Here is a 23,271-nt window from a genome sequence, read left to right on the forward strand (position 1 = left end):
GTCTTCTTTTAATTCTGGAAAGGAAGAAGGCAATAACCATAAAGATTCGAAGTTCCTTTTTTTTCCCCACGAAAGGGATGACACGAAGTAAAATGATGGGGTCTGACCAAATGGGGTTGAGGGAAAGGCGGGGTTGAACCGGGTACCCTTTATAAAATTTCAATTTGTAAAACAATACTAAGTCCTGTCTTGTATTCCCACAACCAAGCATGTCCTCGTAAAGATTCCTTTTGGACTAGAACTGACTCCAAGAGTTTTTGTTTTCCTAAGACATGGATTGGGGTGGGTCCTGACAGATATCCTCATTGATACTCTGTTTGATAATTTGCACTGGTGTAATTAAAGGGAGCATTAAGGGGAGGTGATATATTTACATTGCAATCCACCAGAAACTAATGTATTTTTTTGTCCATGTCCAGCTGTGTCTGTGTGTGTGTGTGTGTGTGTGAAACTGGGGAAGCCAGGAAATCTTTAGGAATGAAGAAAAGTTAAGCACTGTGCCAAAGTATGCCTTGTACTTCCTCAGAAACTTTAGTCCAGCAAAAGAGGCTTCCGTTTTTTTCTCAGAGCACTTGAGAAGATTTTCTAATGCATTTGAGAAGCTTTACACTCACAAAAAGAGCCTTCCGTGATTCTCATTGTGCCTGAGAACTTTTCAATTGAACTTGATGGTGGGTTTGTTTTGTTTCGTTTTTCTTTTGTTTTTGTTTAGCTTGCTGTCGTTGGAGATGGTGCTGCATGCTACTACTATGTTACTTTTTTTTAAGTTTGATTTCTTTCACTGCTGATATTCCCAATCTGAAGTGGACAAAAATAACGTAGGAATTTCATGTTGTTTTTCTTTTGGATTTAATTAAATTATACAAAGTGACTTAGACTACACATTGCTGGAGTGGTGGTGAATTAATTATTTCATTTTTAAGATAGCCTGCTTTTCAGCAAAGATATGTTCAAGGTAAGTAGCAGTATATAAATAAATATGAATTAATGGGGTTGCGCGAATCCTTCCGTAGGCACTTGGCTCACAAATGATGTCCTCCTCTGGATCTGTACCACAAAGCAGCCCCAGGTGCTTCAAAGCTTGAGGGAGCTGCTTTAAGGATCCCTTGAAGTTTTTTAGTTGTGCTTGCTTTCCACTGAGGTATTTAATGATGCAAAGTAGCTCACTGAAGGATCTGTAGAATTAAATCACAACTGCAAAAATTGAAAAGCAAAGATTTGAGGGGGGGCTTTTAACTGTATTAAAATTTAAGAATGGAAGTGATATTATTTAAGTGTGATGATGGTGATGGTGATGATGAATATGACAGGAATTGTCTTGTGTTTGGGTACCGAATCAACTTGAATTATAGTATTTGGGTTCCCCTGTCTCTTTTTATCAGCTAAAGGTCAACTCCATCTTGATACTCTGTGCATTTTCATATTGTTTACTCATACATACAGATATGCAGACCACTTCATTTAGAAAATCCAACAATCCATGAAAATCACACTTGCTGTTACATAGAATTGTGCTGCATATCACTGCACAAATATGAGAGTGTGGTGTGGTGCATTCTGTTGCTTCTTATACTATAAAACAAGCCAGGTGATTCAGCGGGTTTGAATTCTTTATTTGTGTGCTTTCAGAAAGGTTTCCATTTTTTTCACCAGTTTTAATAATATTTGTATGTATGGAGTATGTAAGATGAGATGTCACCTTCTCTGTGTTATGTTCTTTAGACATAAAAAATTCTCTTCTGACCCTATAATTGGTACATCATCTGCTTTTATTATATTCAAAATGAAAAAAAATTGGTAGAAAATGTTTTACTAATTTATTTTTTCTTTGCTATTCCTAGAGAATGAAGGGTATTTATACTACATGGACCTTGCAAGATCTGGCTTTGTGCATAATAGCTGTAGTGTTCTGTTCCACACAGGGTAGGTCCAGCTTGAGAAGTATAATTCATTTCTAAGATTAGAAAAATGTTAATGAATGGAAGTTACCACCACAGTCATATTATATTATTTCCTATAGCTTTTCTTTCTTTCTTTCTTTCTTTCTTTCTTTCTTTCTTTCTTTCTTTCTTTCTTTCTTTCTTTCTTTCTTTCTTTCTTTCTTTCTTTCTTTTGAAAGTCATTTCAAATTGTTGTCTTGCTGAAGTATCCAATAATTGTTCTGTTTCTTCATTAACTTAGGAATTTGATTTTGGGAAAAGTTGATAATTAGGGGAATTTATCTTTTCTTCAATCTGCGCAGCATATCCTAAGTTACTGACTGCTGCACAATCCGCAAAATATTTAAAGCAACTCCCATGCTTAGCCGTTCTCAAGGTGTTATTTTCTTCAAATAATTTATTCCTTTTCTCTTCAAATGTATTATCTGGTTATGGCTAAATGCTTCAATTGTTTTGTTTCATCAGTCCAAAGTATCTGGTCCGAAAACATTTCAGAACTATCAAGGTTTTTTTGCATATTTTATGATGAGGTCAGAGAAAAGATTTCCTGTTGATAATTCTTTCACACCATTATTGCTGTACAAGCAATGCCATTTCTCAATAGTGCTTTTCTCATTTGAAATGGCTAGTTGGCAGAATTTAGAACTTAACCTTTCTGCGCTTTATAAGATGCTCTATAAGCATCTTTAGATGCTAAGAAATGTTCAAAGAAAGCCATGAGTGTTAAAAGTAGACGGCAGCCTAATACTGACATTGTGAGAGCATAGAGATGAAATTTGATATGTCACTTTTCAGACATCAAGAAGTTGCATCATTTCCATGATATTTTATATTTTATTGTTTATAGCATGAGTAGTCTGAAACTTTCAACCTGCAGATGAAAGGAGTGTAGATGATGGCCCTGTGACACATAGCAGAGTAATGAAATAAAATGATTGGTTATTTACAAGAGAATGTACACAATGAAGAAGTTAAAAAAGTGTTTTGGCGCAGCTGTTAATCTTGTGATTGCATCTTAAAAATGGAGGATTTCTAGGATACTACATCTAACTAGACTATTCTGGGATTTCTTTGGCTAAAGTTGTGTCTAGACTGGTTGAAGTGTCAGAATATTTTTGAATTTAAGTACCTGCAATGTGAATTGGCCACAGATATACTAATAAGCATTGGGCAATATATTCATACAATTTGGTTGGCTTGGGATGGAGCAGTGCATCATTGCTTCTTAACCCATTTCATTCAAGAATCTTTGATTTAGCTTACTTAACATAGATTACCTTTGTAGAGTACAGCTGTGATTGATTTACATTTCAGCTGTTTAAACCCTAACATTCTCCGATGCTTAGAGAAGCCCAAAAGCAGCCTGATTCAAAAGATGTCCTATAATCATTCTGCTTGTACTAGACATTAGGGAGATTCTTCATTTTAAGATGTGTTCAGAGAATCAACAATTGTCTTTACCAGCTAAGCTAGAACTCTTCATTCTCTTGCACACTATTAATCATTCCATTATCTTATTGCCACTACAAGTGACAGGACCTTCATCTGGATTCCCAGTACGTTTATAAATTGAAAACATTCAGAATGATCTTGTTATAAACAATGAACTAAAAAACAACAACCTATGAGTGTCTGAATGTGAACATTCCAGGTTTTAGAATTATATTATTACAGGTTAAAATAAGAGTACAGACATGGCATAATAGGTTTAAACTATATGGAAACTTATTTGATTGAAACATAAGAATACCTTTGTAACAATAAGAGCAAATTGATAAGTAGAACTAGTAACAGAGAAGTGAGAGAGTTCCTTTCATTTACAGTATATGCTTGTGACAGCCATATTTTTGGACTGCTTTAATTTTAATTCCTGAACAAGCATGGAGTTGGACTTGATGAACTCCATTGCCCCTTTCAGTCCAACGAATCTGTGATTCTACGTTTCTTCCATAGCTTGGATTTGATGAAAAAATATTAGTGCTGAGGAAATTAATCCAAGAGTCTAATAAAGATGAGCAAGGAACATTATAGGTGTAGCAGGAAATTTTACTTAGCACTAAGAATCACAGCAAAATATCTTATACTAGGTTTTGAATATATTCCATAGCCTATAAATTGAGAAGCTATTTCCGCTTTGCCTTAATTCTATATGATTGTAGAAATAGCCTATAAATATAAATTGTAGCCTACAAACAGAGACAATAGCTTCTCTATTTATAAACTATGGAATATATTCAAAGCCTAGTAAAAGACATTTATGGAATAGTTTTCATTATAATGAATTGGGGAAATCATGTATTTTAAGTGTTGCACAACTAACATTCTTACACATGCATAGACCACTCAGAATCTTTTCCACCATATTTTGTCTATCATTTGTAATTTTGGAAAGGCCTACATATATACATTATTACTATTACTGACTTTGTTCCTGCCTGAGAAAAGATAATGAAGATGTTCATTACCTGAGAACATATAATGAAGAGATAATGAAGATGAAATAAGCTGTTTGCTTATTTGAACAGGCAATTTTTTTAATCTGCCAGACGTGTGGAGGAATGGCTAAAATGAGCACAGCAAGTTTGGAATTATAACTTACTAAAATGCCTTTTAGGGGAAAAAGGATTTTATAAAGAATATTGAAGATTTTATAAAGATAAAGTTTTTTATTTAAATTACATTTACAATTAGCAATTATTAACTGTTTTATGTTTTATCAGGTTCAGTAATGACAAGCAATCAAGATGTGGAACTGGGTGGCAATGTCACTTTGAGATGCACTTCATTACAAAATTCTAATATTTACCAAGTTACATGGGCAAAAAAAAAGAATGGACAGGATGACAACATTGCAACATACACGAAAGATACAGGTTCAACTGTTTTAAAATACAAAGATCGAATCAATTTTATAGTTTGGAGCCTTCACGATACTGCAATTAATTTGTCGAATGTGAGCACCGAAGATAATGGCTGCTACAAGTGTGCATTTTTTTTGTATCCTGTAGGGCCTGTCATGGGAGAACCTTGTCTTTCTGTTTATGGTAAGTCTGCCTAAATCAAACTAGCTTCAAAAGGGGATTGACGAAGCCTTGTCTTTAAATGTGGGACTATTACAATAAATCATATGCTGAATTATGCAAGAAAAAAACAACAGTCTTAACAAGATAAATTAGAGCTTGGTGGAATCTTACAGAAATTACATCACAACTCAGTATGTATTCATTTTATTTTCCAGACGTTTGAGAAGTTTTGTTTTGTGAGGGGGTTTTTTTGGCCATTGCAACAACGCATTTGATCTCTATTATAGGATATCTAATTATTACTACCCATATAAGGCAGAGGCAGTTTTTAGTTTCCCCCAAAGGTTTTTACCACAATGCCTTGCAGTTACAGTACCTTAAGTTAGAAATATTATTTAGAACAATTTGGCATCAATCAAATATTTTGAGCAACTCCAACAATCTCTGGGAAGTTATCTAGGTCTGATATCAATTGAAATGCAAAGCATCTGGAAAGGGAAATTTTTTTAATTTAGATTAACAGGATAGTATATTGTGGGATACAAATCTAATTTATACTTTGTTGCAGAACAGCATACACTGGGAGGTAAAGGTACATAGTATGATATTTGAGGATATTACCTAGAAGTGATTATGTGAATTTTCTGTCCAGAAGTTCGCTTTCCATTTGAAAACATACATATGATCTAGTTGTTTCCTTATTCACATTTTATTGCTCACTTGAGCTCCTATACTATAGTGTAAGAGCCCTAGTGGTGCAGTGGTTAGAATGCAGTGTTGCAGGCTAACTCTACTCATAGTTTGGAGTTCAATCCTGAAAGTTTGACACAGCCTTCCATCTTACCGGGGTCAGTAAAACGAAGATCCAGATTGTTGAGGGCAATATGCTGACATTGTAAACTGCCCAGAGAGTGCTATTAAGCACTATGGAACGGTATGTAAGTCTAAGTGCTATTGCTATTGCTATATTATCAATTTTTTCTCTTGTGATTTGTGTCACAGATAATCTCAAAACATCTACAGGCTACAACATCTCTGATAATCACTTGCGTGCCAACTGTTTAGCAACTGGTTTTCCAAGACCAAACATTTCATGGTTTCCACCAGAAGGTGAAAAGAAAGAAATGGGTATCACAAACCCAAATGGCACATTATCTGTCACAAGCAACATTTTTGTAAGCTTGTCAAATGTTAAACAAGGGCTGACTTGCCATGTTACTCACAGAGGAAAAACGATAAGCATTGATGTGCTAGAAAAAGAAATAGGTAAGTTAACAGAACAGATAGGCCCAATGCCAGCACTTTTCTAAAAGCTGATAAAACTGTGTATCTGTATGTGGGAAGGTGTTTGGAAATCTTATTACTGCTAATATTTTTTCCTTATATAGTAGAATATTTGTAGTTCAGGGTTGACATGAGAGGTCAATTGGTTCTCTCTGAGCTTGCTTGTTTTCTTGCAGACATTTCATTACCCAAACTAGGTTACATCATCAGTGCTAGTAAGGAGTACAGTTTGCTATCAGTTTAAATTCTGGTGGCTTGCCCTGTGTTGGTGGAGGTGGTCTTAGAGATTCTTTGGTTGGGCTGTTTCCTGTTGGCTCTATGGCAGTTTCTTGACTGGGGTATTGTTTACTTGATTGTTGGTCTGATGTTAATCTTGGAGTGAATCTATGATGATCTGGGCGTTGATTGCTGGTGGAGAGGTAGTGGATTCACACTGTTCTCTTTTGGCCATGGAGATAATCTCTGTTGCATTGTCTATAGATGTTGTTAATGTCTATGTGTCTATTGATGGTTGATTTGTCACAGTGCCAGGAAATAGAAATTCCCTGGCATTTTTGGATTAGCCATGATCTAGGACTGTCACATTTTCGCAATTGAAACTATGGTTAAATCTGTCTATATGTTGTGAAATTAAAGATTTTTCATGAAGAAATTATTTGATTTCACAACATACAGACAGATTTAACATCTCCTGCGGCTCACCAAATGGAGGTCCCTTATCAATGAAAACTGCAACACACTTTCTTTGTAGGTTCTAACAGAGTGGACTGAGGAATGTGAATTTCAGTAATATAGATCCATTCTGTACTGTCAGTACAGTAACATTCTTTTTTCTTCCATGCAGACCATGCAAAAAAATCTTTTCCTGTGTTACCAGTTGTATTTGCTTTGATTCTTGTGATCCTGGTTATTGTTGTGATTGTATGCTGCTGGCGACGACAAAGGAAAAAACGTAGAGGTAAATTGTTCAGTTTTATAAAACACAATTTCTTGAACATTTTTATCTTTACTACTTAATTTCATATAGTAAATTCTCTTCATATGATTACAGAATATGAAGTTGCCTGGGTTATATCAAGCAAAGATATTGATATGAGAAAATTTGCCCCATCCTACTCCCTGTATGTGCATTAACTGAATATTTGAGAAAATATTACAATCCATAATACTATATTGGGACACATACTAGCTCCACTCAATTAATTTGTTTGTTCTAACTGGTAAAAGTTTTTAGAGATTTCTAAAAGACATTTCAACCCCACTGACTGAGATCACTTCAAGTGGATAGAACAGATAAATCCTTAGGATTCATCTATGCAAACTTTCTTCAGAAGCACATTGATTGTACATTCTAGTTCCCTACCATATTTAGGAGAACTTAGATCTTGGAGGAGAGAAAATATTAGAAATTGTTTTTTTGAAAGGGATGCTAATAAAGATGCCACTGTAGTACAATCATCCATTTTTTAAATCTTTGTATCAGGATTATAAAAGTGCAGAAGCCAATGCTACACTCAGAAGGACGTTAACATTCCTGCACACTCATATCAAGGATTTTGTAAACCATGCCTCTGTCTTTGTGTGGTAGACAATTGGAGGACATTATCCGTTGTGTTCTCCACTGACTCGTTCACAATGAGATCAGGGCCCAATTATTAATGGCAGATGAATTCAAGGGCTTTGACTTTGAAATACTGAACTATCTTCTTGCACATAGGTTTTCAAGTGTCAGCAACCAAATTCCTACTTTTGCTTTGCTCTCATTTAAATTTAGAAAGAAATACTTACTCAGTTGTAGCTTTGGTTTTATTTTGTTGCAACTTTTTACATCTAATATTTTTATTACTCTACCTTAAAGTTTCACTGTTTTATTGTTAGTTCATGGTATTCCTATTTTATGACTTGTGGTTACTAAAATAAACTTATTTTCTTACTTACTTGGTGTCTTGTGGGCAACAGTATGTTGACCTGTAGTGTACTTCATTACATAGGATAACATTAGCATGTTTCAAGTAAAACTGGGCTTTTGCTGTACTTGTGAAATTCTGACCAAAATTCAGTAAAACAGCAGAGGCAGCTAAGGTTGATTATCCTTTATCTGCTGTCTTATTAAAAAGAGTTACAGGAAAATCTTGATTAACAAAGCCATGATAGATGGCAGATACCAATATGGATGTGATGACGGCCACATTATACAGAAGATTTCAACTTATAATGTATGATGAGGAAGAGATAAAAGTTTTGAACTGATGGAGTCAGTGAAATAAAGAAAAATGAATACAATATAGGTGAAAGAAGAAGAAATCAAAAGATGTAGCAGAACTTAAAGAACTTTAAAAGGGCTCTTTGATTTATAAAACTGAATGCATGCTAGGAAGTGAATACACATGTTTATTTATGAATGAAACTGTTAGAATATTTGGCTAAAATATTAACAGATTTTATCTAAATTGTTTTGAATGTGTATAAAAGTAAGAACCCACAGGCCAGTGATAATGGCATAAAAGAGTTTATTGATTTGCAGCTGCAGGTCTTTCAATATCTAGGCATTTATTTTTAGTCAACTACCTCCTGCAAAGACCAATTTTCCAAACATATGCTGCATGAATGAAGAACCTGGAACACAATAGTTTATACACAAACAGGAAGGGTAATAAGTATCTATCTACAACAATAAAACTTTTCAGTGTAAAACATGAAGTCTTTTGTGGTATGGCCAGTGCTTTTTTTGTAAAAGAAAAAGGTGCCGGAACTCACACATGTCATACAACCCTCCTTGCTTACCCTACAAGGTTCCATCCAAAAAAGGTGCCGGAACTCCGTTCTGAGCGTTCTATGAGAAAAAAAGCCCTGGGTATGGCCCACAGTCTAGGGCAGGGGTCAGCAACCTGAAACAGTGAAAGAGCCACTCGGAACCGGTTCCCTCACAAAATGAAAAACTGGGAGCCACAAAAAATATGTGCGCAATGCGCATACATGCACACATGCACAGAACAGGGTTTGACTGAAGAGTGGAGGCAAGGCGAGATATGCACCTACCCTGCATATTTGAATTGATTGGTTGAACTTTTTTAGTCCCACTTTTTTTTTTACTGCACATGGCAGAGGACTGGGAGCCGCAGGAGACAGCTGAAAGAGCCGCATGCGGCTCCGGAGCCGCGGGTTGCCGACCTGTGGTCTAGGGGGTAATTCTCTGGCCCAACTTTTATTGATAGATTACATTTCCGTAAGGGAAAAACAAACAATCATAATTTATTAATTATTTAAGTTTATTTAGCCACCCATATCAAAATCATAACTCTGGATGGCTAACAGCAGTTAAAAGTACTATAAAACAATATAGAACAATTGAAATAATGCATACATAATTGGCAGCTGAGATAAACAAAAACAAAGCAATTTGGCTTACAGGAAGTTTCCCTGCTCTGCAGTCCATGTTTAAGCTGTTTTTAGATAAAGCCTGGATTAAAGTAAAGAAGAATCCCCAGATCTGGCTTAACATATTTTCATAACTCTGCTGTAACAGGCTCATACCCACCCTTCACTGCTCTCAGCTTGAAGCCTGAGCAGTTCTGGAGTGCTTTTCCCTGATTTAATATCTTATTCATCATTTTTATCTCACTTTGTATAGTTTTACCTCTGTAGTGTTTTAACTTGTACTTTTTTATCTAACAAAGGTACAAGAGTTTCATGGATTGCAAAGGCATAAACACATTTTTTAATTTTTTTTTATCATATACTGTATGTGTGTCCTCACATTGGAAAGCTCTCATACTGGCAGAATAGTTAACTTTCAATTTAGCATACCATTGTTCGTTTCTATGTTCTTTGACCATAAACAGAGGATCGTGATGATGACAACAACAATGGTGGTAACAATTTAGAGAATTTATGAAAAAATCATGAATAACAAGAGGTTCTGAACATGAGCGTTTACAGTACAGAAAGCTGCTAAAATATGTTTGGAACCCATACTTTTCTTAATTGATAAAATTGATAGAATGATTGGATAGGGGGCTAGGAGCGGTTTGGGAATGTCTGGCTTTTTTTGGAGAGTTATCTTGAAATTCGAAAGGTCATATTTACACAAATGAATGCTTTGACGGGAAATGTTGGGGTGTGTTTTCCTGCACATTTCTATCTTGAAGCCAAACGTCATTAGGAGAGATAATGCCAACTTCCTTTCATAAACAAAGCGGTCTGTTATGAATTTTGAATGTATGATACTTAAGATATATTTTCACATGCTCCCTTATCCCTTCTCTAAGATGCATTAGAAAAAGGGTTATACTGCATGGTAATTTCAAATGCCCTGAAAATCAGCTTGCTGTAATTTGTGGACCAAGAAACAAGCCACTCATAATTTAAAGTTTTTTTTTTCACTTCAACAAGGAGGTTTGCTTGTTTCTGTAATGGCTTTTGGCTTGTACCTAACAAAAGACCAATGTAGAAAAATGAAAAGAAAGGCTAATAAAGTCCATTTTCTGAATGTATAGAAGGAAGAGGAGATGCTGAGGATTAAATAGCCAGCTAAGGGAGAAGAAAAGAGCTACTGCTCTGGAAAAAATATGTTGTTTTAAAGAACTAGCAATTCTTTGTGCAAGTCCCTTCACTTTCTGCTCAATCTGCACTAACCTTTTCTTACATTCCCTGTAGCATTCTGGGAAGAATATTCAAGGGTTACAACTCAGTTGCAAAAGTTGCCCTTTCTACTCTCAAAACTTTTGCTTTGATGGAAAATGGAAAGGGATCTTTTCCAAAACAGTAGCATTATGTAACAAGCAGGATGTATTTCTCCAGTAAGAAATCTGACCTTGCCCCCTTCTTTTATTTTAGTGATGTTTACCTAGTAGCTATTGAAAGTAAAATCTTTCCCCAGTCAAATTTATCTTGTGGCAATTTCCTGGATACGTTCATATAATTGTCTTTCCAGTTTAGCCTACAGCCCTGCAATTCCCTGTTGGTTTTATTAATTAATTTATTAATTTAATATTAATTGGATCCAGACCTGTTTATTAATCAGGCCCAAACTGGATTCAAACCTGTTTATTTCCCCAGCCCAAAGTCATCCAGCATGTGGGAATGAATAGCATGTGAGAACGAACTCAAGAGACGGGTAAAGAGATGCTGCCTAGGGAACAGTCAGTTAAGAGCAAGGGCCTTCAAACTTGGCCCTCTTATGACTTGCGGACTTCAACTCCCAGAATTCCTCAGCCAGCACTGGATGAGGAATTCTGGGAGTTGAAGTCCGCAAGTCATAAAAGGGCCAAGTTTGAAGACCCCTGGTTAAGAGAGAACAGAGTTCACAGCTGCAAAAGAGGAGAGAATGTGGACCAAGAGGCTTAGGCTTTCCAGGTTATTGGATTATAAAGGTGATGGCAGGAGAATTCAACTTTCAGACTTGCAAGATGCTGTTACTGTAGTTTTACAATACAGTAGAATTAGCTAAGTTTAAATGATAAGATTGACAGCCAGATAGTGCACCAGGTGATAGTTGGTACCATTAATACCATCAAATACCATTACCATTGTATCTGGGCTAGAAGGGACTTAGTTATTAGTAAAATATAGATTACATGCTCCTTTGAGTAGATTAGGGCTTTGGAGAAAAAACAAATACATTTGAAGAAAGAAGTGCTCCAAGAAATAAGCATTTAAGAATATTTTTCTTGGATATCTATATGTTCTCTTCTGGACCCTGATATAGGTGGCACAAAGGATACACCTGTTTGATCATAATATCACAATTCTATGAAAGCATAGTTGTGCTTAGAAGTTTAACTTGAAAACATGTAACATTGTATTTTGCCTTCTAAGTACTCTACTCACAAAATCCTGACTGGTAAAGGTATGTAGCGGCTAGTCCAGGGGACAAAACAAAACAGATATACATGAAAACATTTTTCTGCCTTCAACTTAAAAAAAACCCCTGATTTGACAATATATTGGTATGATTAATTGCTAATGGTAACATAAGGGAGGGTGGTCTGAGCAAACATGGAGCTACGTGGAAGCATATGTAAGACAGGGTCAAGCTGTACTCAGACCATGGTAGCGGCAGCAAAAAGGGATGAAAATGATGATAGTCACTGGGCTATAAGAAGAGATGGTGTAGTACAGTCAGAGTTGCAAGATTATGCTATTATAGCCCACATTAATAAAAGTAGTTTTAATCTTCCTTGGAGTTGATTCTTGGTCTGGTCTACCTAATGAGACTGACAGTCTGACTGGTAGATTGAAAATTTGCCCCCAGGAGAGAGACAAGTAATGAATGGTACTGCCCATTCATTGAGTGGGGAAATGAGAGGAAGACACCTGTCGGCTTCTGGTTTGCCACACAGCCGCTATGGACAGCTGGGAGACTTGCTCTCTCTCCCCCGTCCAGTTTTGCATCACTGGGGGGCCCTGAAAAGGGTTGAACATCACCCTAAAGAGGCGACAAGCAAGGAGGGGTGTTTGCTGGATCACGGGAGAGCCGCAACTGTCCCGTTAGACCTGGCGATCCCTCTAAACCGGCGGACGAAAGGATGGCCATTATGGCTCGTCCCTAGGCTGTGAACAGCCAAAGTCACATTTTCCACCAGGCAATTCTTAAAGCAGCGCAGAAGAGACTGGGTGAGATCTACCTCTTTTACACCCTAATTACTTTCTGTACCTCCTTAAGCTGCTAAGCATTCTCCCCCCTGCAGTGAGGGAAGGGGTTTTTTAGCCCTCCCTCCAGAAAGAGCGGTGACTAAATACCCAGGGGAGTATTGAAAAACGTTGAAAAAGTAAGTGAATCCCAATTGGAACTTTACTTTTTAAAGCATGTGGACTGAAAGATTTTTTTTATTTTTTATTTTCCATTATTTACTTCTGTTGGAAATCTGGGTTTTTTCTTATAAGAAAAAGAAAAAGAAAAACTGAAAAGATTAAAATAACTTTGGGACTCAAAGGGAAACCTTAAAAGGGGCCTGGCTGACTGCCCAGGGAACTAGATAAGATACATAACCTTGAGAACTTTGAAACAACAGCTGTGAAAGGCTTTGTGTTCCCTACCTAGAAAAAAAATATCTCTTTTGGATTTTCTAAGCGTAAAGCCTTTAGTTTAAAATGCCAATATGGAAGAAGACCAGGAACAAAATTTCCTTATAGATGAAGATCAACAAACTCTCTATATGTTGAAAATACTAATTCAAACTCTTACCACAACCAATGAAATACTAAGAGGCTATGGAAAGGAACAAGAAGACAGCCCAGATATGAAAGCCCAAACTTTGACCACAACTAATGAATCATCTATACAAAATACAATAGAAAAAATGAAACACTCAAATACTATGACAGAAGAATCTACTATTCAACAAATATTGATATTTGAAAATTCAGAAAAGTCATTGACAACTTGGAAAAAGGAAAAGGTTTCTTATACAACTCAGAAGGAATTAGAGGATTTAGAAAAAGAACAGTTGGGTGAGAAGATAAACAATTCAGAACAACCACGTCGATATGGAAGAATAATGAGACAACCCACTAGACCTACAAGTCCTCTCAAAAAAATGGCGACTGGATGGTTTTGCCAATATCAATTAATATACATGATATTACAAGGAGATTGGTTTGACGACCCCAAAACAAAGACATGGAAGATGATTTGGCAAAGGAAAAAGGCCAGAATAAGACTCAAGAAGAATGGAGTTTCGACCATCTTATTGAAAACTAAAACAGAATGTACTTAAATAGATGTGTATGTTGAACACAAGACATTGTTATGAACTGAGATAAAGAAAAAAATTTGGTCATTAAAATTTAGCAGTATAAATACTAATAGCTAATTTGAATATTGATTTGTGCATAAAGGTCATGTAAAGATGAATAATGTAGATAAGCTAAAAACTTAGTGTTGAAAGTAATAAATAGGTCTATATGGAACGTTAAAAACAAAAACTGTTAGTTTAAGCAAGAGAAAGCAGATACAAAGAGGAAGAGAGAGGAAGTATTAAATACTGAAATAAAAAGAAATTTTGATTACTACTTAAAAAACCCCTGAAAACTAACAAAAAGGAAAGATATCATATCATTTTGTTGACATAGAGGGTGAGAAGTTAAGTGGACGGGATGTGTATTTTGAATATTAGATTTTGTGAGGAATGGTGATAGATGAATTGGGAATATATTAAAAATCTTGGGAATGATAAATATCAAACGTTAAATTTAAATGTTATTGGAAATTGAAACTGAAAAATCTATTAGGTCATTGATTGTCTAAAAGATTGTATGTTAAAACAATTAGAATATGTGTAAACTAAAAACTATGGATATATCTAAGAAAGTTATTTGCTATGTGATTGATAGGATAAAACTTGTCTTTTAATTTACAAATAGACAGTATATATGTAGGGAAAAAGAGAGGAAATGTGTAGCAATCTGAAATCTGTACTAATGATATTGAATTACTACTACTCAGCCACCACGTTGCTTTTCAAATATGTGAATGTAATATTAGAAAATAAATAAAATTTTAAAAAAAGAGAGAGGAAGACACCTGTCATATTAAAAAACACTAGCAGGAGAGGTGCACAAGGAAGGTCAGAGGTTCTATGAAAATTTGAGGGTAAGGTTATTAGGTAAAGGTAAAGTTTCCCCCGCACATGCGTGCTAATTGTTTCCAACTCTAGGAGCCGGTGCTCATCTCCGTTTCAAAACCGAAGAGCCAGCGCTTGTCCAAGGACGTCTCCATGGTCAGGTGGCCGGCATGACTAGACACCAAAGGCGCACGGAACACTGTTACCTTCCCACCATAGTGGTCCCTATTTTTCTACTTGCATTTTTACGTGCTTTCGAACTGCTAGGTTGGCAGAAGCTGGGACGAGTAACAGGCGCTCACTCTGTTATGTGGCACTCGGATTTCGACCTGCCAAACTGCCGACCTTCTGATTAAATCCTAACCTACTGAGCCACCACGTCCCTTAGAGCCACTGCGTCCCTTATTATTAGGAAGTTGTATAAGTGGGGTAGAAAATGAGTATTGTGGGTAACTGCATGCATGATTGTGGTGAGGATTGATATATGGATGTTTGGATAATGATTATGATAGAGGGGGTTAGATGGTTGACTATAAATTGGACTTAGTGGTCCTACAAAAGTGCCCTTCATATTATGGTCAGAACCAGGAAAAACAAATAGTACAAAATGCTAAGATCATTGATGAGGGAGGGCAGAATTGAGATAATAATGAACAAAGAAATTTATTTCAGGAAGCACTGGATAGATGATTATAGGAGAAGGAAGACCCACACATGGGGGCAGATCTATTCTTTTTAACCAGTTGCTCCAATCATGGGCTAAGATAGCTGAAACATTCCGTACCTTGGAGTTATGTTGTGCTGATGTTGTGCTGATTACCTTAGAAGACTATTCAGAAACTAGTTGACCCAAAATGTAACTGCCCATTTATTGCCAAGGCAACTCAGCTGCTGCCTTTTATATTATTTGATTCTGGGTGCAATTCAATGTATTGATTTTAACTTATAAAGCCATATGTGCTTGCCACTGAAGTATTTTCAGGCTGCCTTCTCCCATCAGAATTGATCCACCGGTCTGAATGTCTTGGGACGAACTAGTGATTTCCCATTTTTGTTAAGTAGGTGGGCTGAGGATCATAATTACTATTTTTCAATGGCTGTGTTTTTGCTCTGGCATTGCCTCCAGGAATTCAAACTTCACTTTCTGGAGATATTGAATATAGCATATACTATTTCAGAGAACTTGTGGGAATTGAAATAATGCTTGGGTGATTGCATCATAATAGTCTGCAATATTTGTCTTAGTTTTTACCATGGACAATTGTATTATTGTTCTTTGTCTCTTATGCCTTCGTGATGGTTACATACCATGGAACCTGCTGGTCCCTAGTGGGACCCTTGGCCCTTTCTTTTCCAGCATTCTGGAAGACACTGAAAACAACATTTTCAGTTAACTTTTGGTACCTTGCAATTAAAAATAAGCAACATTATTAATGTTTTAGTGTTTTAATGATGCTCTAGGGAATCATATTTCTTTTGCTCTTGTTTTATTGATGAGTTTCTTTACACTGCTGATTGGGGTAGTATAGAAATATTATGAAAAATAAAGACACTGAGAAAAAATCATTAGCCACAAGGAATTTAACTGAAGGATCAAGAGACAAAAGCTTACAAAAATAGATGAAAAAGATTTAGAAAAGTGAGAAAGCTCCACTTACTTTAAACAAGAGGAAAGAAACAAAACAAAATTGAAATATATAAACTATGTCTTTCTCTTCTAGGATTCTAAGATATTCAACCAGCACCAGTTTTTTCTCTATGGAATTGAAAAACAATCAACCACGCATATTATGAAGGCAGCAAGTTTAAATGAATATGTGGTCCAAGTTCTGCGTTTCTACTTGCCTTGAAAAGGTGCTTACATTTCCCTGTTGACATAGTTGAGCCTTCCACACTGCAGTGAAATGGATTGGCTATTAGCTACCAAATCACCCAGTTAAAAGGAAGATTTCAATAGTGACCAAAAAATTTTCAGTAATAGTGTTCAGTGGCATATTGTGATCAACCCTATTCCTAGAGATGTGGATGAAGGGCTAGATCATCAACTCTGGACCAATGATCAGATTAGTCACTTTCTCTCTGCCCTTTTCTCTCTGTCCAGTACAAACCCAAATATAAAGTTACTACAATTTAATGGGGAACTGCACAATTTTTAATAAAAAATATGTTCTATATTTCTATCATGGCAGTTCTATTATGGGTGGTAAAGCTTTTAATTTTTTGCCACAATGGATGTTCCGAACTCATATTGGAAGCCCGTCAATAATATTCCTTGGCAGAAAAGAATCCTTTGAAATACAATCCAAACTAAGTTCAAGAAAGGTTTAATTTCCTCTGTCCAGATACAGTTTTCCTGCATTAGTTCTCATTTATTCCTGAGTAAGGAAAAAAATACTTTTAACCTAACACACAGTTTAATAATATGTGTAACTATAGAACCTCTGTACTTAATTTTATTGGGAGTTTTTTTGTAAAAGATTCTGCACATGTGCATTATTTATAAACAAATGTCCTACAGATATTTCTCACGTTATTTTTCTAAAGTATTTGTAGACTACTTCTTTATACATACAGTATATCCATATAATATTTGTATAAAATATGCAGTATACGTGCATATTAGTTACATGGATGTGCAGAGTTCTGTGCTAACTACACAATAGTCAATCATGCTGCTACTATAATAGGCAGGAGACAACTGAACAGAGAAGTTCTCATCCATATTCCCCGTTGTAAGTAAATATTCCCCCTTTTAAGTAGAAAATTCCAGATATATTATGAGGTTGACTTCCAGTGTTCTGTGGGCTGTTCTGAAATGAGGAAAGAAACATACTTCACAGTTTAGATAAAGAACAGTTCTCATTTAGTGAACACAACGTAGACCAGCAACAGTTAAGTGAACTGTTCAATAAATGAAACTGCACTGTGGTTACAATCTTACTTCATTTTTCTTTGCTTTACAGACCTGCAGGGGTTAATAAAATATAAATATTGGTTGTATTTTTTTAATCAGCTTCCCAATTTGGTGTAGTGGTTAGGGTGGTGGTCTAGCAACCAGTGAGTTCTAGTCCCACCTTGGGCGTGGAAGCTGGCTGGGTGATGTTGGGCCAATCACACACTCTCAAGCCCCAGCCACCTCACAGGGTTGTTATGGGGAAAATAGGAGGAGGAAGGAGTATTAAATATGTTCACTGCCTTGAGTTATCTACAAAGGTGAGGTAAAAACTTAACAGAGTAACTAAGGAAATAGGTGTGAATGGTCACCAAATGAGGCATTTGCTAATGAGGATTACCTGAATGTTTTCTTACATAATTCAAAGTGTTGACTTTCGTTTATTTAATAAAATATCTTGTATGCAGTTCCAAAAATTCCTGGATGAACTTGAGAGAGTGCTTTCTCAGTTATTATGTTTACAAAATTGGGCTATGTCATGGCTTATTAAATATTGGTTTGTTGAATAACCTATAATTGATAGGTTGACCTAGTACACTTAGCCAGACAAACTCCATTATGGCTTCTCATTAGCTTTGGACATAGACATACTGACTTTTCCTTACTATAGAAGCCTATGCCCTCCAAAAAATAAAAAGCAACACCCACAGAAACCAAAAATCTAACAGTCTTGTTTCTGAAAACCTGCAGGCAACGATATTTGGCTTAGATATCGTTTTGCTGTAAGTTGACCTTGTAAATATAGTGCATCTAGGTTCATCTGCTTGCTTTGAATGTGTTTTTACCTTTCAAAATCATTTAGCTTCATATATTACTGTTACTGTGTTGTATTTTATTATATGTAACTCTATATGTTACTGCTACTAATAATATTGAGTTTATTATCCAAAATATCAGCTCTTCTTGCATGTAAGAGACGCAATTGCACAAAAACACTCTCGCTTTCTTTTCGAAAATGTCATGCTCTATTAAATGTCACCATACTGAAAGTGTTTTAAATTGTTGTTGTTGTTCCATTCATTGATCCCAAAAAATGCAAGATATTTATGATGTGACTTTGTAAAACTTTTATACTAAGGCTCATTTTCCCAATCTGCTGGACACTGCGTATACAAATAGTCAAAACATTGATAATCTACAGAGAAAACAAATCTTTATAGCAGCAAGCCTAACAAAATATTTTAACAAAATACTGTTATTAGAATGTTCATCCAGAATTAGAAATGAACTATCCTACCATCCTACTATCTTGCATGTCCTACTAAGTAAATGTACTGCGGTTAAGTTAATGGAATAAATCAATCATTGTTCTTCTAAATCACATCAGTTTGTATAAATGGGTTGAAGTGATAAAGGCAGGAAGCTGTGAATTTTGTAAAAATTATTTCCATTTCCTGACCTAGATCTGGAAACAAGTTATCGTCAATGTCATTCTGAGTATATCACATTTTTATTTGCAAAAGTAAAACATAAACACTGAACAAATATTTTTCATTGATGTGTTTTAGAATTCTATCAGTAAAACTGTACAGAATTTGCATCATATGTCAACTATATTTAAAATCGCTGTTATAAGATGTATTTTGCTTTACTTCTCTGCTGTATGGGCTTGCTACATTGCCAAATATTCTAGAACGTTTTGTATCAGTTTGCTAGCTCCAGGATTTGAACTCCATGTATGCAGTAGTATTCATCAAACATGCAAATGGAAGTTCTGCAAAGATTTCATTATGTTATCTGACATTAAAAAAGTCCTCTTTTCTTGTAAAAAAAAGAGAGGAAAAGGAGGATTTTTTTAATCCTCTTTTTTTTATAAAAAGGTGAAATACAAAATAAATGAAAAAGCATATAAAGAGCATACATGGGAAATTTTATATTTACAAAAAGAATCCAGAAAAGGTGAAGTTGTTCCTGGCATCTATTTCCCAAAGAACTGACTCAGAAAAATATGCACAAAAGCTATTTCAAAAAGTCAAGTTCAAAGCAAATATCTTTTGAAAGCAAAAGAAAAATAGACAAATTGTTATCCAACTAATACCAGAATAATCAAGTACTTTGGAATTAAGTAATAAAGTAGATTAAGTAAAAAGAGTCCAAGTCTTCCGATGCAATTGCTTGCTGTCCTTCCTCTCTGTGAATGGTAAGGCAGAGAAGTGACTCTCTCTCAAGAAAGTTATACAGTCTTGTTTTGGAAAGATTGGATTTTTACAAGCAAACATTTCTTCCATTCCACATCTGCTGCAAATCTTTGAGGCTTTCCCCTATCCTCTAAAATAGGAACAGTGTTCTCTTTTTCCATACTCTAATCATGACATTTATAAATTTAGGCATTTGTTGTTGTTGTTAAAGTCGTGTCTGACCGATCGCGACCCCATGGACAATGTTCCTCCAGGTCTTCTTGTCCTCTACCATCTTTTGGAGTCCATTTAAGCTCACGCCTACTGCTTCAGTGACTCCATCCAGCCACCTCATTCTCTGTTGTCCCCTTCTTCTATTGCCCTCAATCTTTCCCAGCATTAGGCTCTTCTCCCGTGAGTCCTTCCTTCTCATTAGGTGGCCAAAGTATTTGAGTTTCAACTTCAGGATCTGGCCTTCTAAAGAGCAGTCCTCTAGGACTAACCGGTTTGATCGCCTTGCAGGAGTCTCCTCCAGCACCATAGTTCAAACGCCTCAATTCTTTGGCGCTCAGCCTTTCTTATGGCCCAGCTTTCTCTTTATAGGGCAGAGCCAGTGATATTTCAGCACAACACATCTTTTAGGAACAGATGTGATGTGATAGGATGGGATAGGATGCGTAGGGTAGGTAGGGTATTAACAGAGGGATTAAATCAAAATCACATGAGTTACTAATACCACTCTATAAAGCCTTAGTAAGACCACACTAGAATACTGCACACTATGAAAAAGATGTGATTCTGGAAAAAGTGCAGAGAAGAGGAACAAAGATGATAAGGGGACTGGAGAATGGTTACAGAAACTGGGCATGGCTAGTCTAGTGAAGAGAAGGACCAGGGGAGACATGATAGCAGTGTTCCAACATTTGAGGGGCTGTCACAGAGAGGAGAGGGTCAACCTATTTTTCAAAGCACCCGAAGACCAGACAAGGAATGATGTATGGAAAATGATCAAGAACAGGTTCAACCTGGAAATAAGGAGAAATTTTCTGACAGTGAGAACCAATGGAACAGTTTGCCTTCTGATGTTGTGGGAGCTTCATCACTGGAAGCTTTCAAGAAGAGACCAGGCTGCCATCTGTCAAAAATGTTGCTTGGGCAGGGGGTTGGACTAGATGACCTATAAGGTTCCTTCCAACTCTGTTATTGTATTCTAAGGGTAAGATAGGACACAATAGGACAGGACAAGTCAGAACAAAATCATAGGGCTGGAAGGGCCTCGGCCAGTCTTCTAATCCAATCAACTAGTGGTCCAACTAGTTTTGCAGAACTGCTTCTTAATGGAGCTGCATACAAACCATTAGAAGCTGCTATTTATATAAAAGAACTTTTTTTCACCTCTTGGAGAGGTTAACCACTCTCACATAATGTGCAAAAATTCAGAAAACTAAAAGCAAACTTTGGCTAGTAATCAGATCTGTACATTTCGTACACTTTGGGAATTGGTTCTTTTCAGACTGGTAAAGCAGAAGATTTTCTCAGCATTTTTGTTGGATTCCGGGTGCCAAAGTTCATGAGAAATTTGCACTCATTTTGGCTCCTTTCCTATGTATATTTGTTTCAAAGCAAATAGCAACAGATATGAAGATGAATTACGTCAATTAAGAAAACATGCCTAGGGCATAATTCCTTTTAGGGCATAAATAAAATTTGGGAGCCATTTTCTGTTGTTATTGTTGGACTTCAAATATATTATAAATTTGTGGCACTATATTAAAGTATAAAAGTTTAAAATAGAGAAATGGTATGTTTCTAGTCTGTGGTTTTCCTCCTGAGCATTGCCCTGAGTAGTTTCCATTTTTAGAAGACTAGCAAGTCATGGGAAATATCCTCCCACTTGTAACAGCAAAATAACTCTATCAGGTTTCAAAAAAATGTTTTCCATTTCATTCACAGCAATTTGATGTCAATTTATAGCTGATTATACACACAAGTGTTCCTATGTAGGACTATCTTGTGATTTTAGTAAGGAGTTGCAGACATATGTGTTTTTTGCTGCCACCTAGTGGCAGATGGAATTTTACAGCCTGAATCTACGGCAGGGGTGTCAAACTCAATATCATTGAGGGCCGCATCAGCATTGTGGTTGCCCTTGGGGGACCAGATGGGTGTGACCAGACTGAGTGCGGCCTACTAGGTGCCATCGCCAGCTTAATGTTGCTTGTGTCATAGGTGCCAGTGGGGGCCTGGGCAGGACGGGGCAGATCCGAGGGTCTCCGGCAGAGGGGGATGGGACTGGGGTGAGGCCAGGGCATGGTCTACTGGAGGAGCCTCACTGTCCCTCTCAGGCTATGGGGGTGGTACAGGGTGGCGCAGGGTGCCTGGAGCCCTGGGCAGCAGAGGTCAAATGCCCAGCCCGGCCCTTGAGCTCCTGTGGCACCTAGCCCAGCCCCACTCCCCCACGTGGGTGCATAGCTGTGCTTACCTCCTCCTCAAGGCTGCTGCTGCTGTGCTTCTTCTCCTTAGCCAGGTTGCTCATGGTGGGTGCAGGAGGGAAAAGTGAGTGGGTCAGATGGAGGCCCACTCCCTCTACATTGGAGGAAACCTGGCTTTGTAACCAAAACATCTTTAGCAATAAGATGGGAGATTTCCAGGATAGGCCAAGTGAAGGAGGCAAGGGGATGGCAAAAGGGCAGCAGGGCAGGACTTCCCTCCCTCTCATTCCAATCTCCTTCCTTCCTTCCTTCCTTCCTTCCTTCCTTCCTTCCTTCCTTCCTTCCTTCCTTCCTTCCTTCCTTAAAACAGAGTGGTGGGAAAATATTTGAGATGGGAGAGGAAGAAAAACAGGCAAAAAACGCAGCTGGGTAGGTGTCACCCTTCATGAGGAATGAAGAAATACACCATTGCCTGGAGGAGGCCAGCAAATGGCCCTCACCTATTTCTTGATGGGCTCTGGGGGAAGGGATTTTGTGAGCAGCGTGAGAGTCAATATTACCTCCACAATGCCGCCCAGCCCCCAGCCTGCCTGGTTTTGGCAGGCAGCGGGGCGCTCTCTTCACAGCATCGAGGGGCTGAGCCGGGCGGTGTGAAGCTGGCGAGAAGCGCAATACCGCCCAGTAGAGTGGAATAGAATAGAACAGAACAGAATAGAATAGAATAGAATAGAATAGAATAGAATAGAATAGAATAGAATAGAATAGAATAGAATAGAATTCTATTAATGTAGACAAACTTGCATATTTTGCTAGCCATTCACTTCAGCTTTAATTCATACTTACACTCAACTATATTTCACAGATTAAAACTGGTAACAAACCCCAAACACAGTTGAGATGTATCAAATGTTACCACAGAATTATCTAGAAAGAAATGGTATACATCTAAGTGTAAATA

At 36.9% G+C, this 23,271-nt stretch overlaps 1 protein-coding gene across 2 annotated transcripts; it reads left to right on the plus strand.

Moving 5' to 3' along the window:
* The first annotated feature begins 481 nt into the window (after positions 1-481).
* Positions 482-21,572, plus strand: LOC310639616 (OX-2 membrane glycoprotein-like). 2 transcript variants are annotated; one of them, XM_083361400.1, is made up of 6 exons: positions 482-955; positions 1,842-1,923; positions 4,661-4,984; positions 5,966-6,229; positions 7,092-7,205; positions 16,533-21,572. In XM_083361400.1, the coding sequence occupies exons 1-6, from the start codon at positions 947-949 to the stop codon at positions 16,538-16,540; spliced, it is 801 nt and encodes a 266-aa protein (XP_083217526.1). In that variant the 5' UTR covers positions 482-946; the 3' UTR covers positions 16,541-21,572. The 2 variants fall into 2 exon arrangements, with proteins under 2 accessions (XP_083217526.1, XP_083217527.1); XM_083361401.1 differs by having other exon boundaries at positions 482-671.
* The last annotated feature ends 1,699 nt before the right edge of the window (positions 21,573-23,271 follow it).

This window comes from Vipera ursinii (genome assembly GCF_947247035.1).
Source record: "Vipera ursinii genome assembly, chromosome: 4".
NCBI classification, from domain to species: domain Eukaryota; kingdom Metazoa; phylum Chordata; class Lepidosauria; order Squamata; family Viperidae; genus Vipera; species Vipera ursinii.

Excerpts from the sequence above, each read along its gene's own strand:
- LOC310639616 (XM_083361400.1), top strand. Across the intron at positions 1,924-4,660 it reads AGTGTTCTGTTCCACACAGG|GTTCAGTAATGACAAGCAAT; the intron begins GTAGGTCCAGCT and ends ATGTTTTATCAG. Across the intron at positions 6,230-7,091 it reads TGTGCTAGAAAAAGAAATAG|ACCATGCAAAAAAATCTTTT; the intron begins GTAAGTTAACAG and ends TCTTCCATGCAG.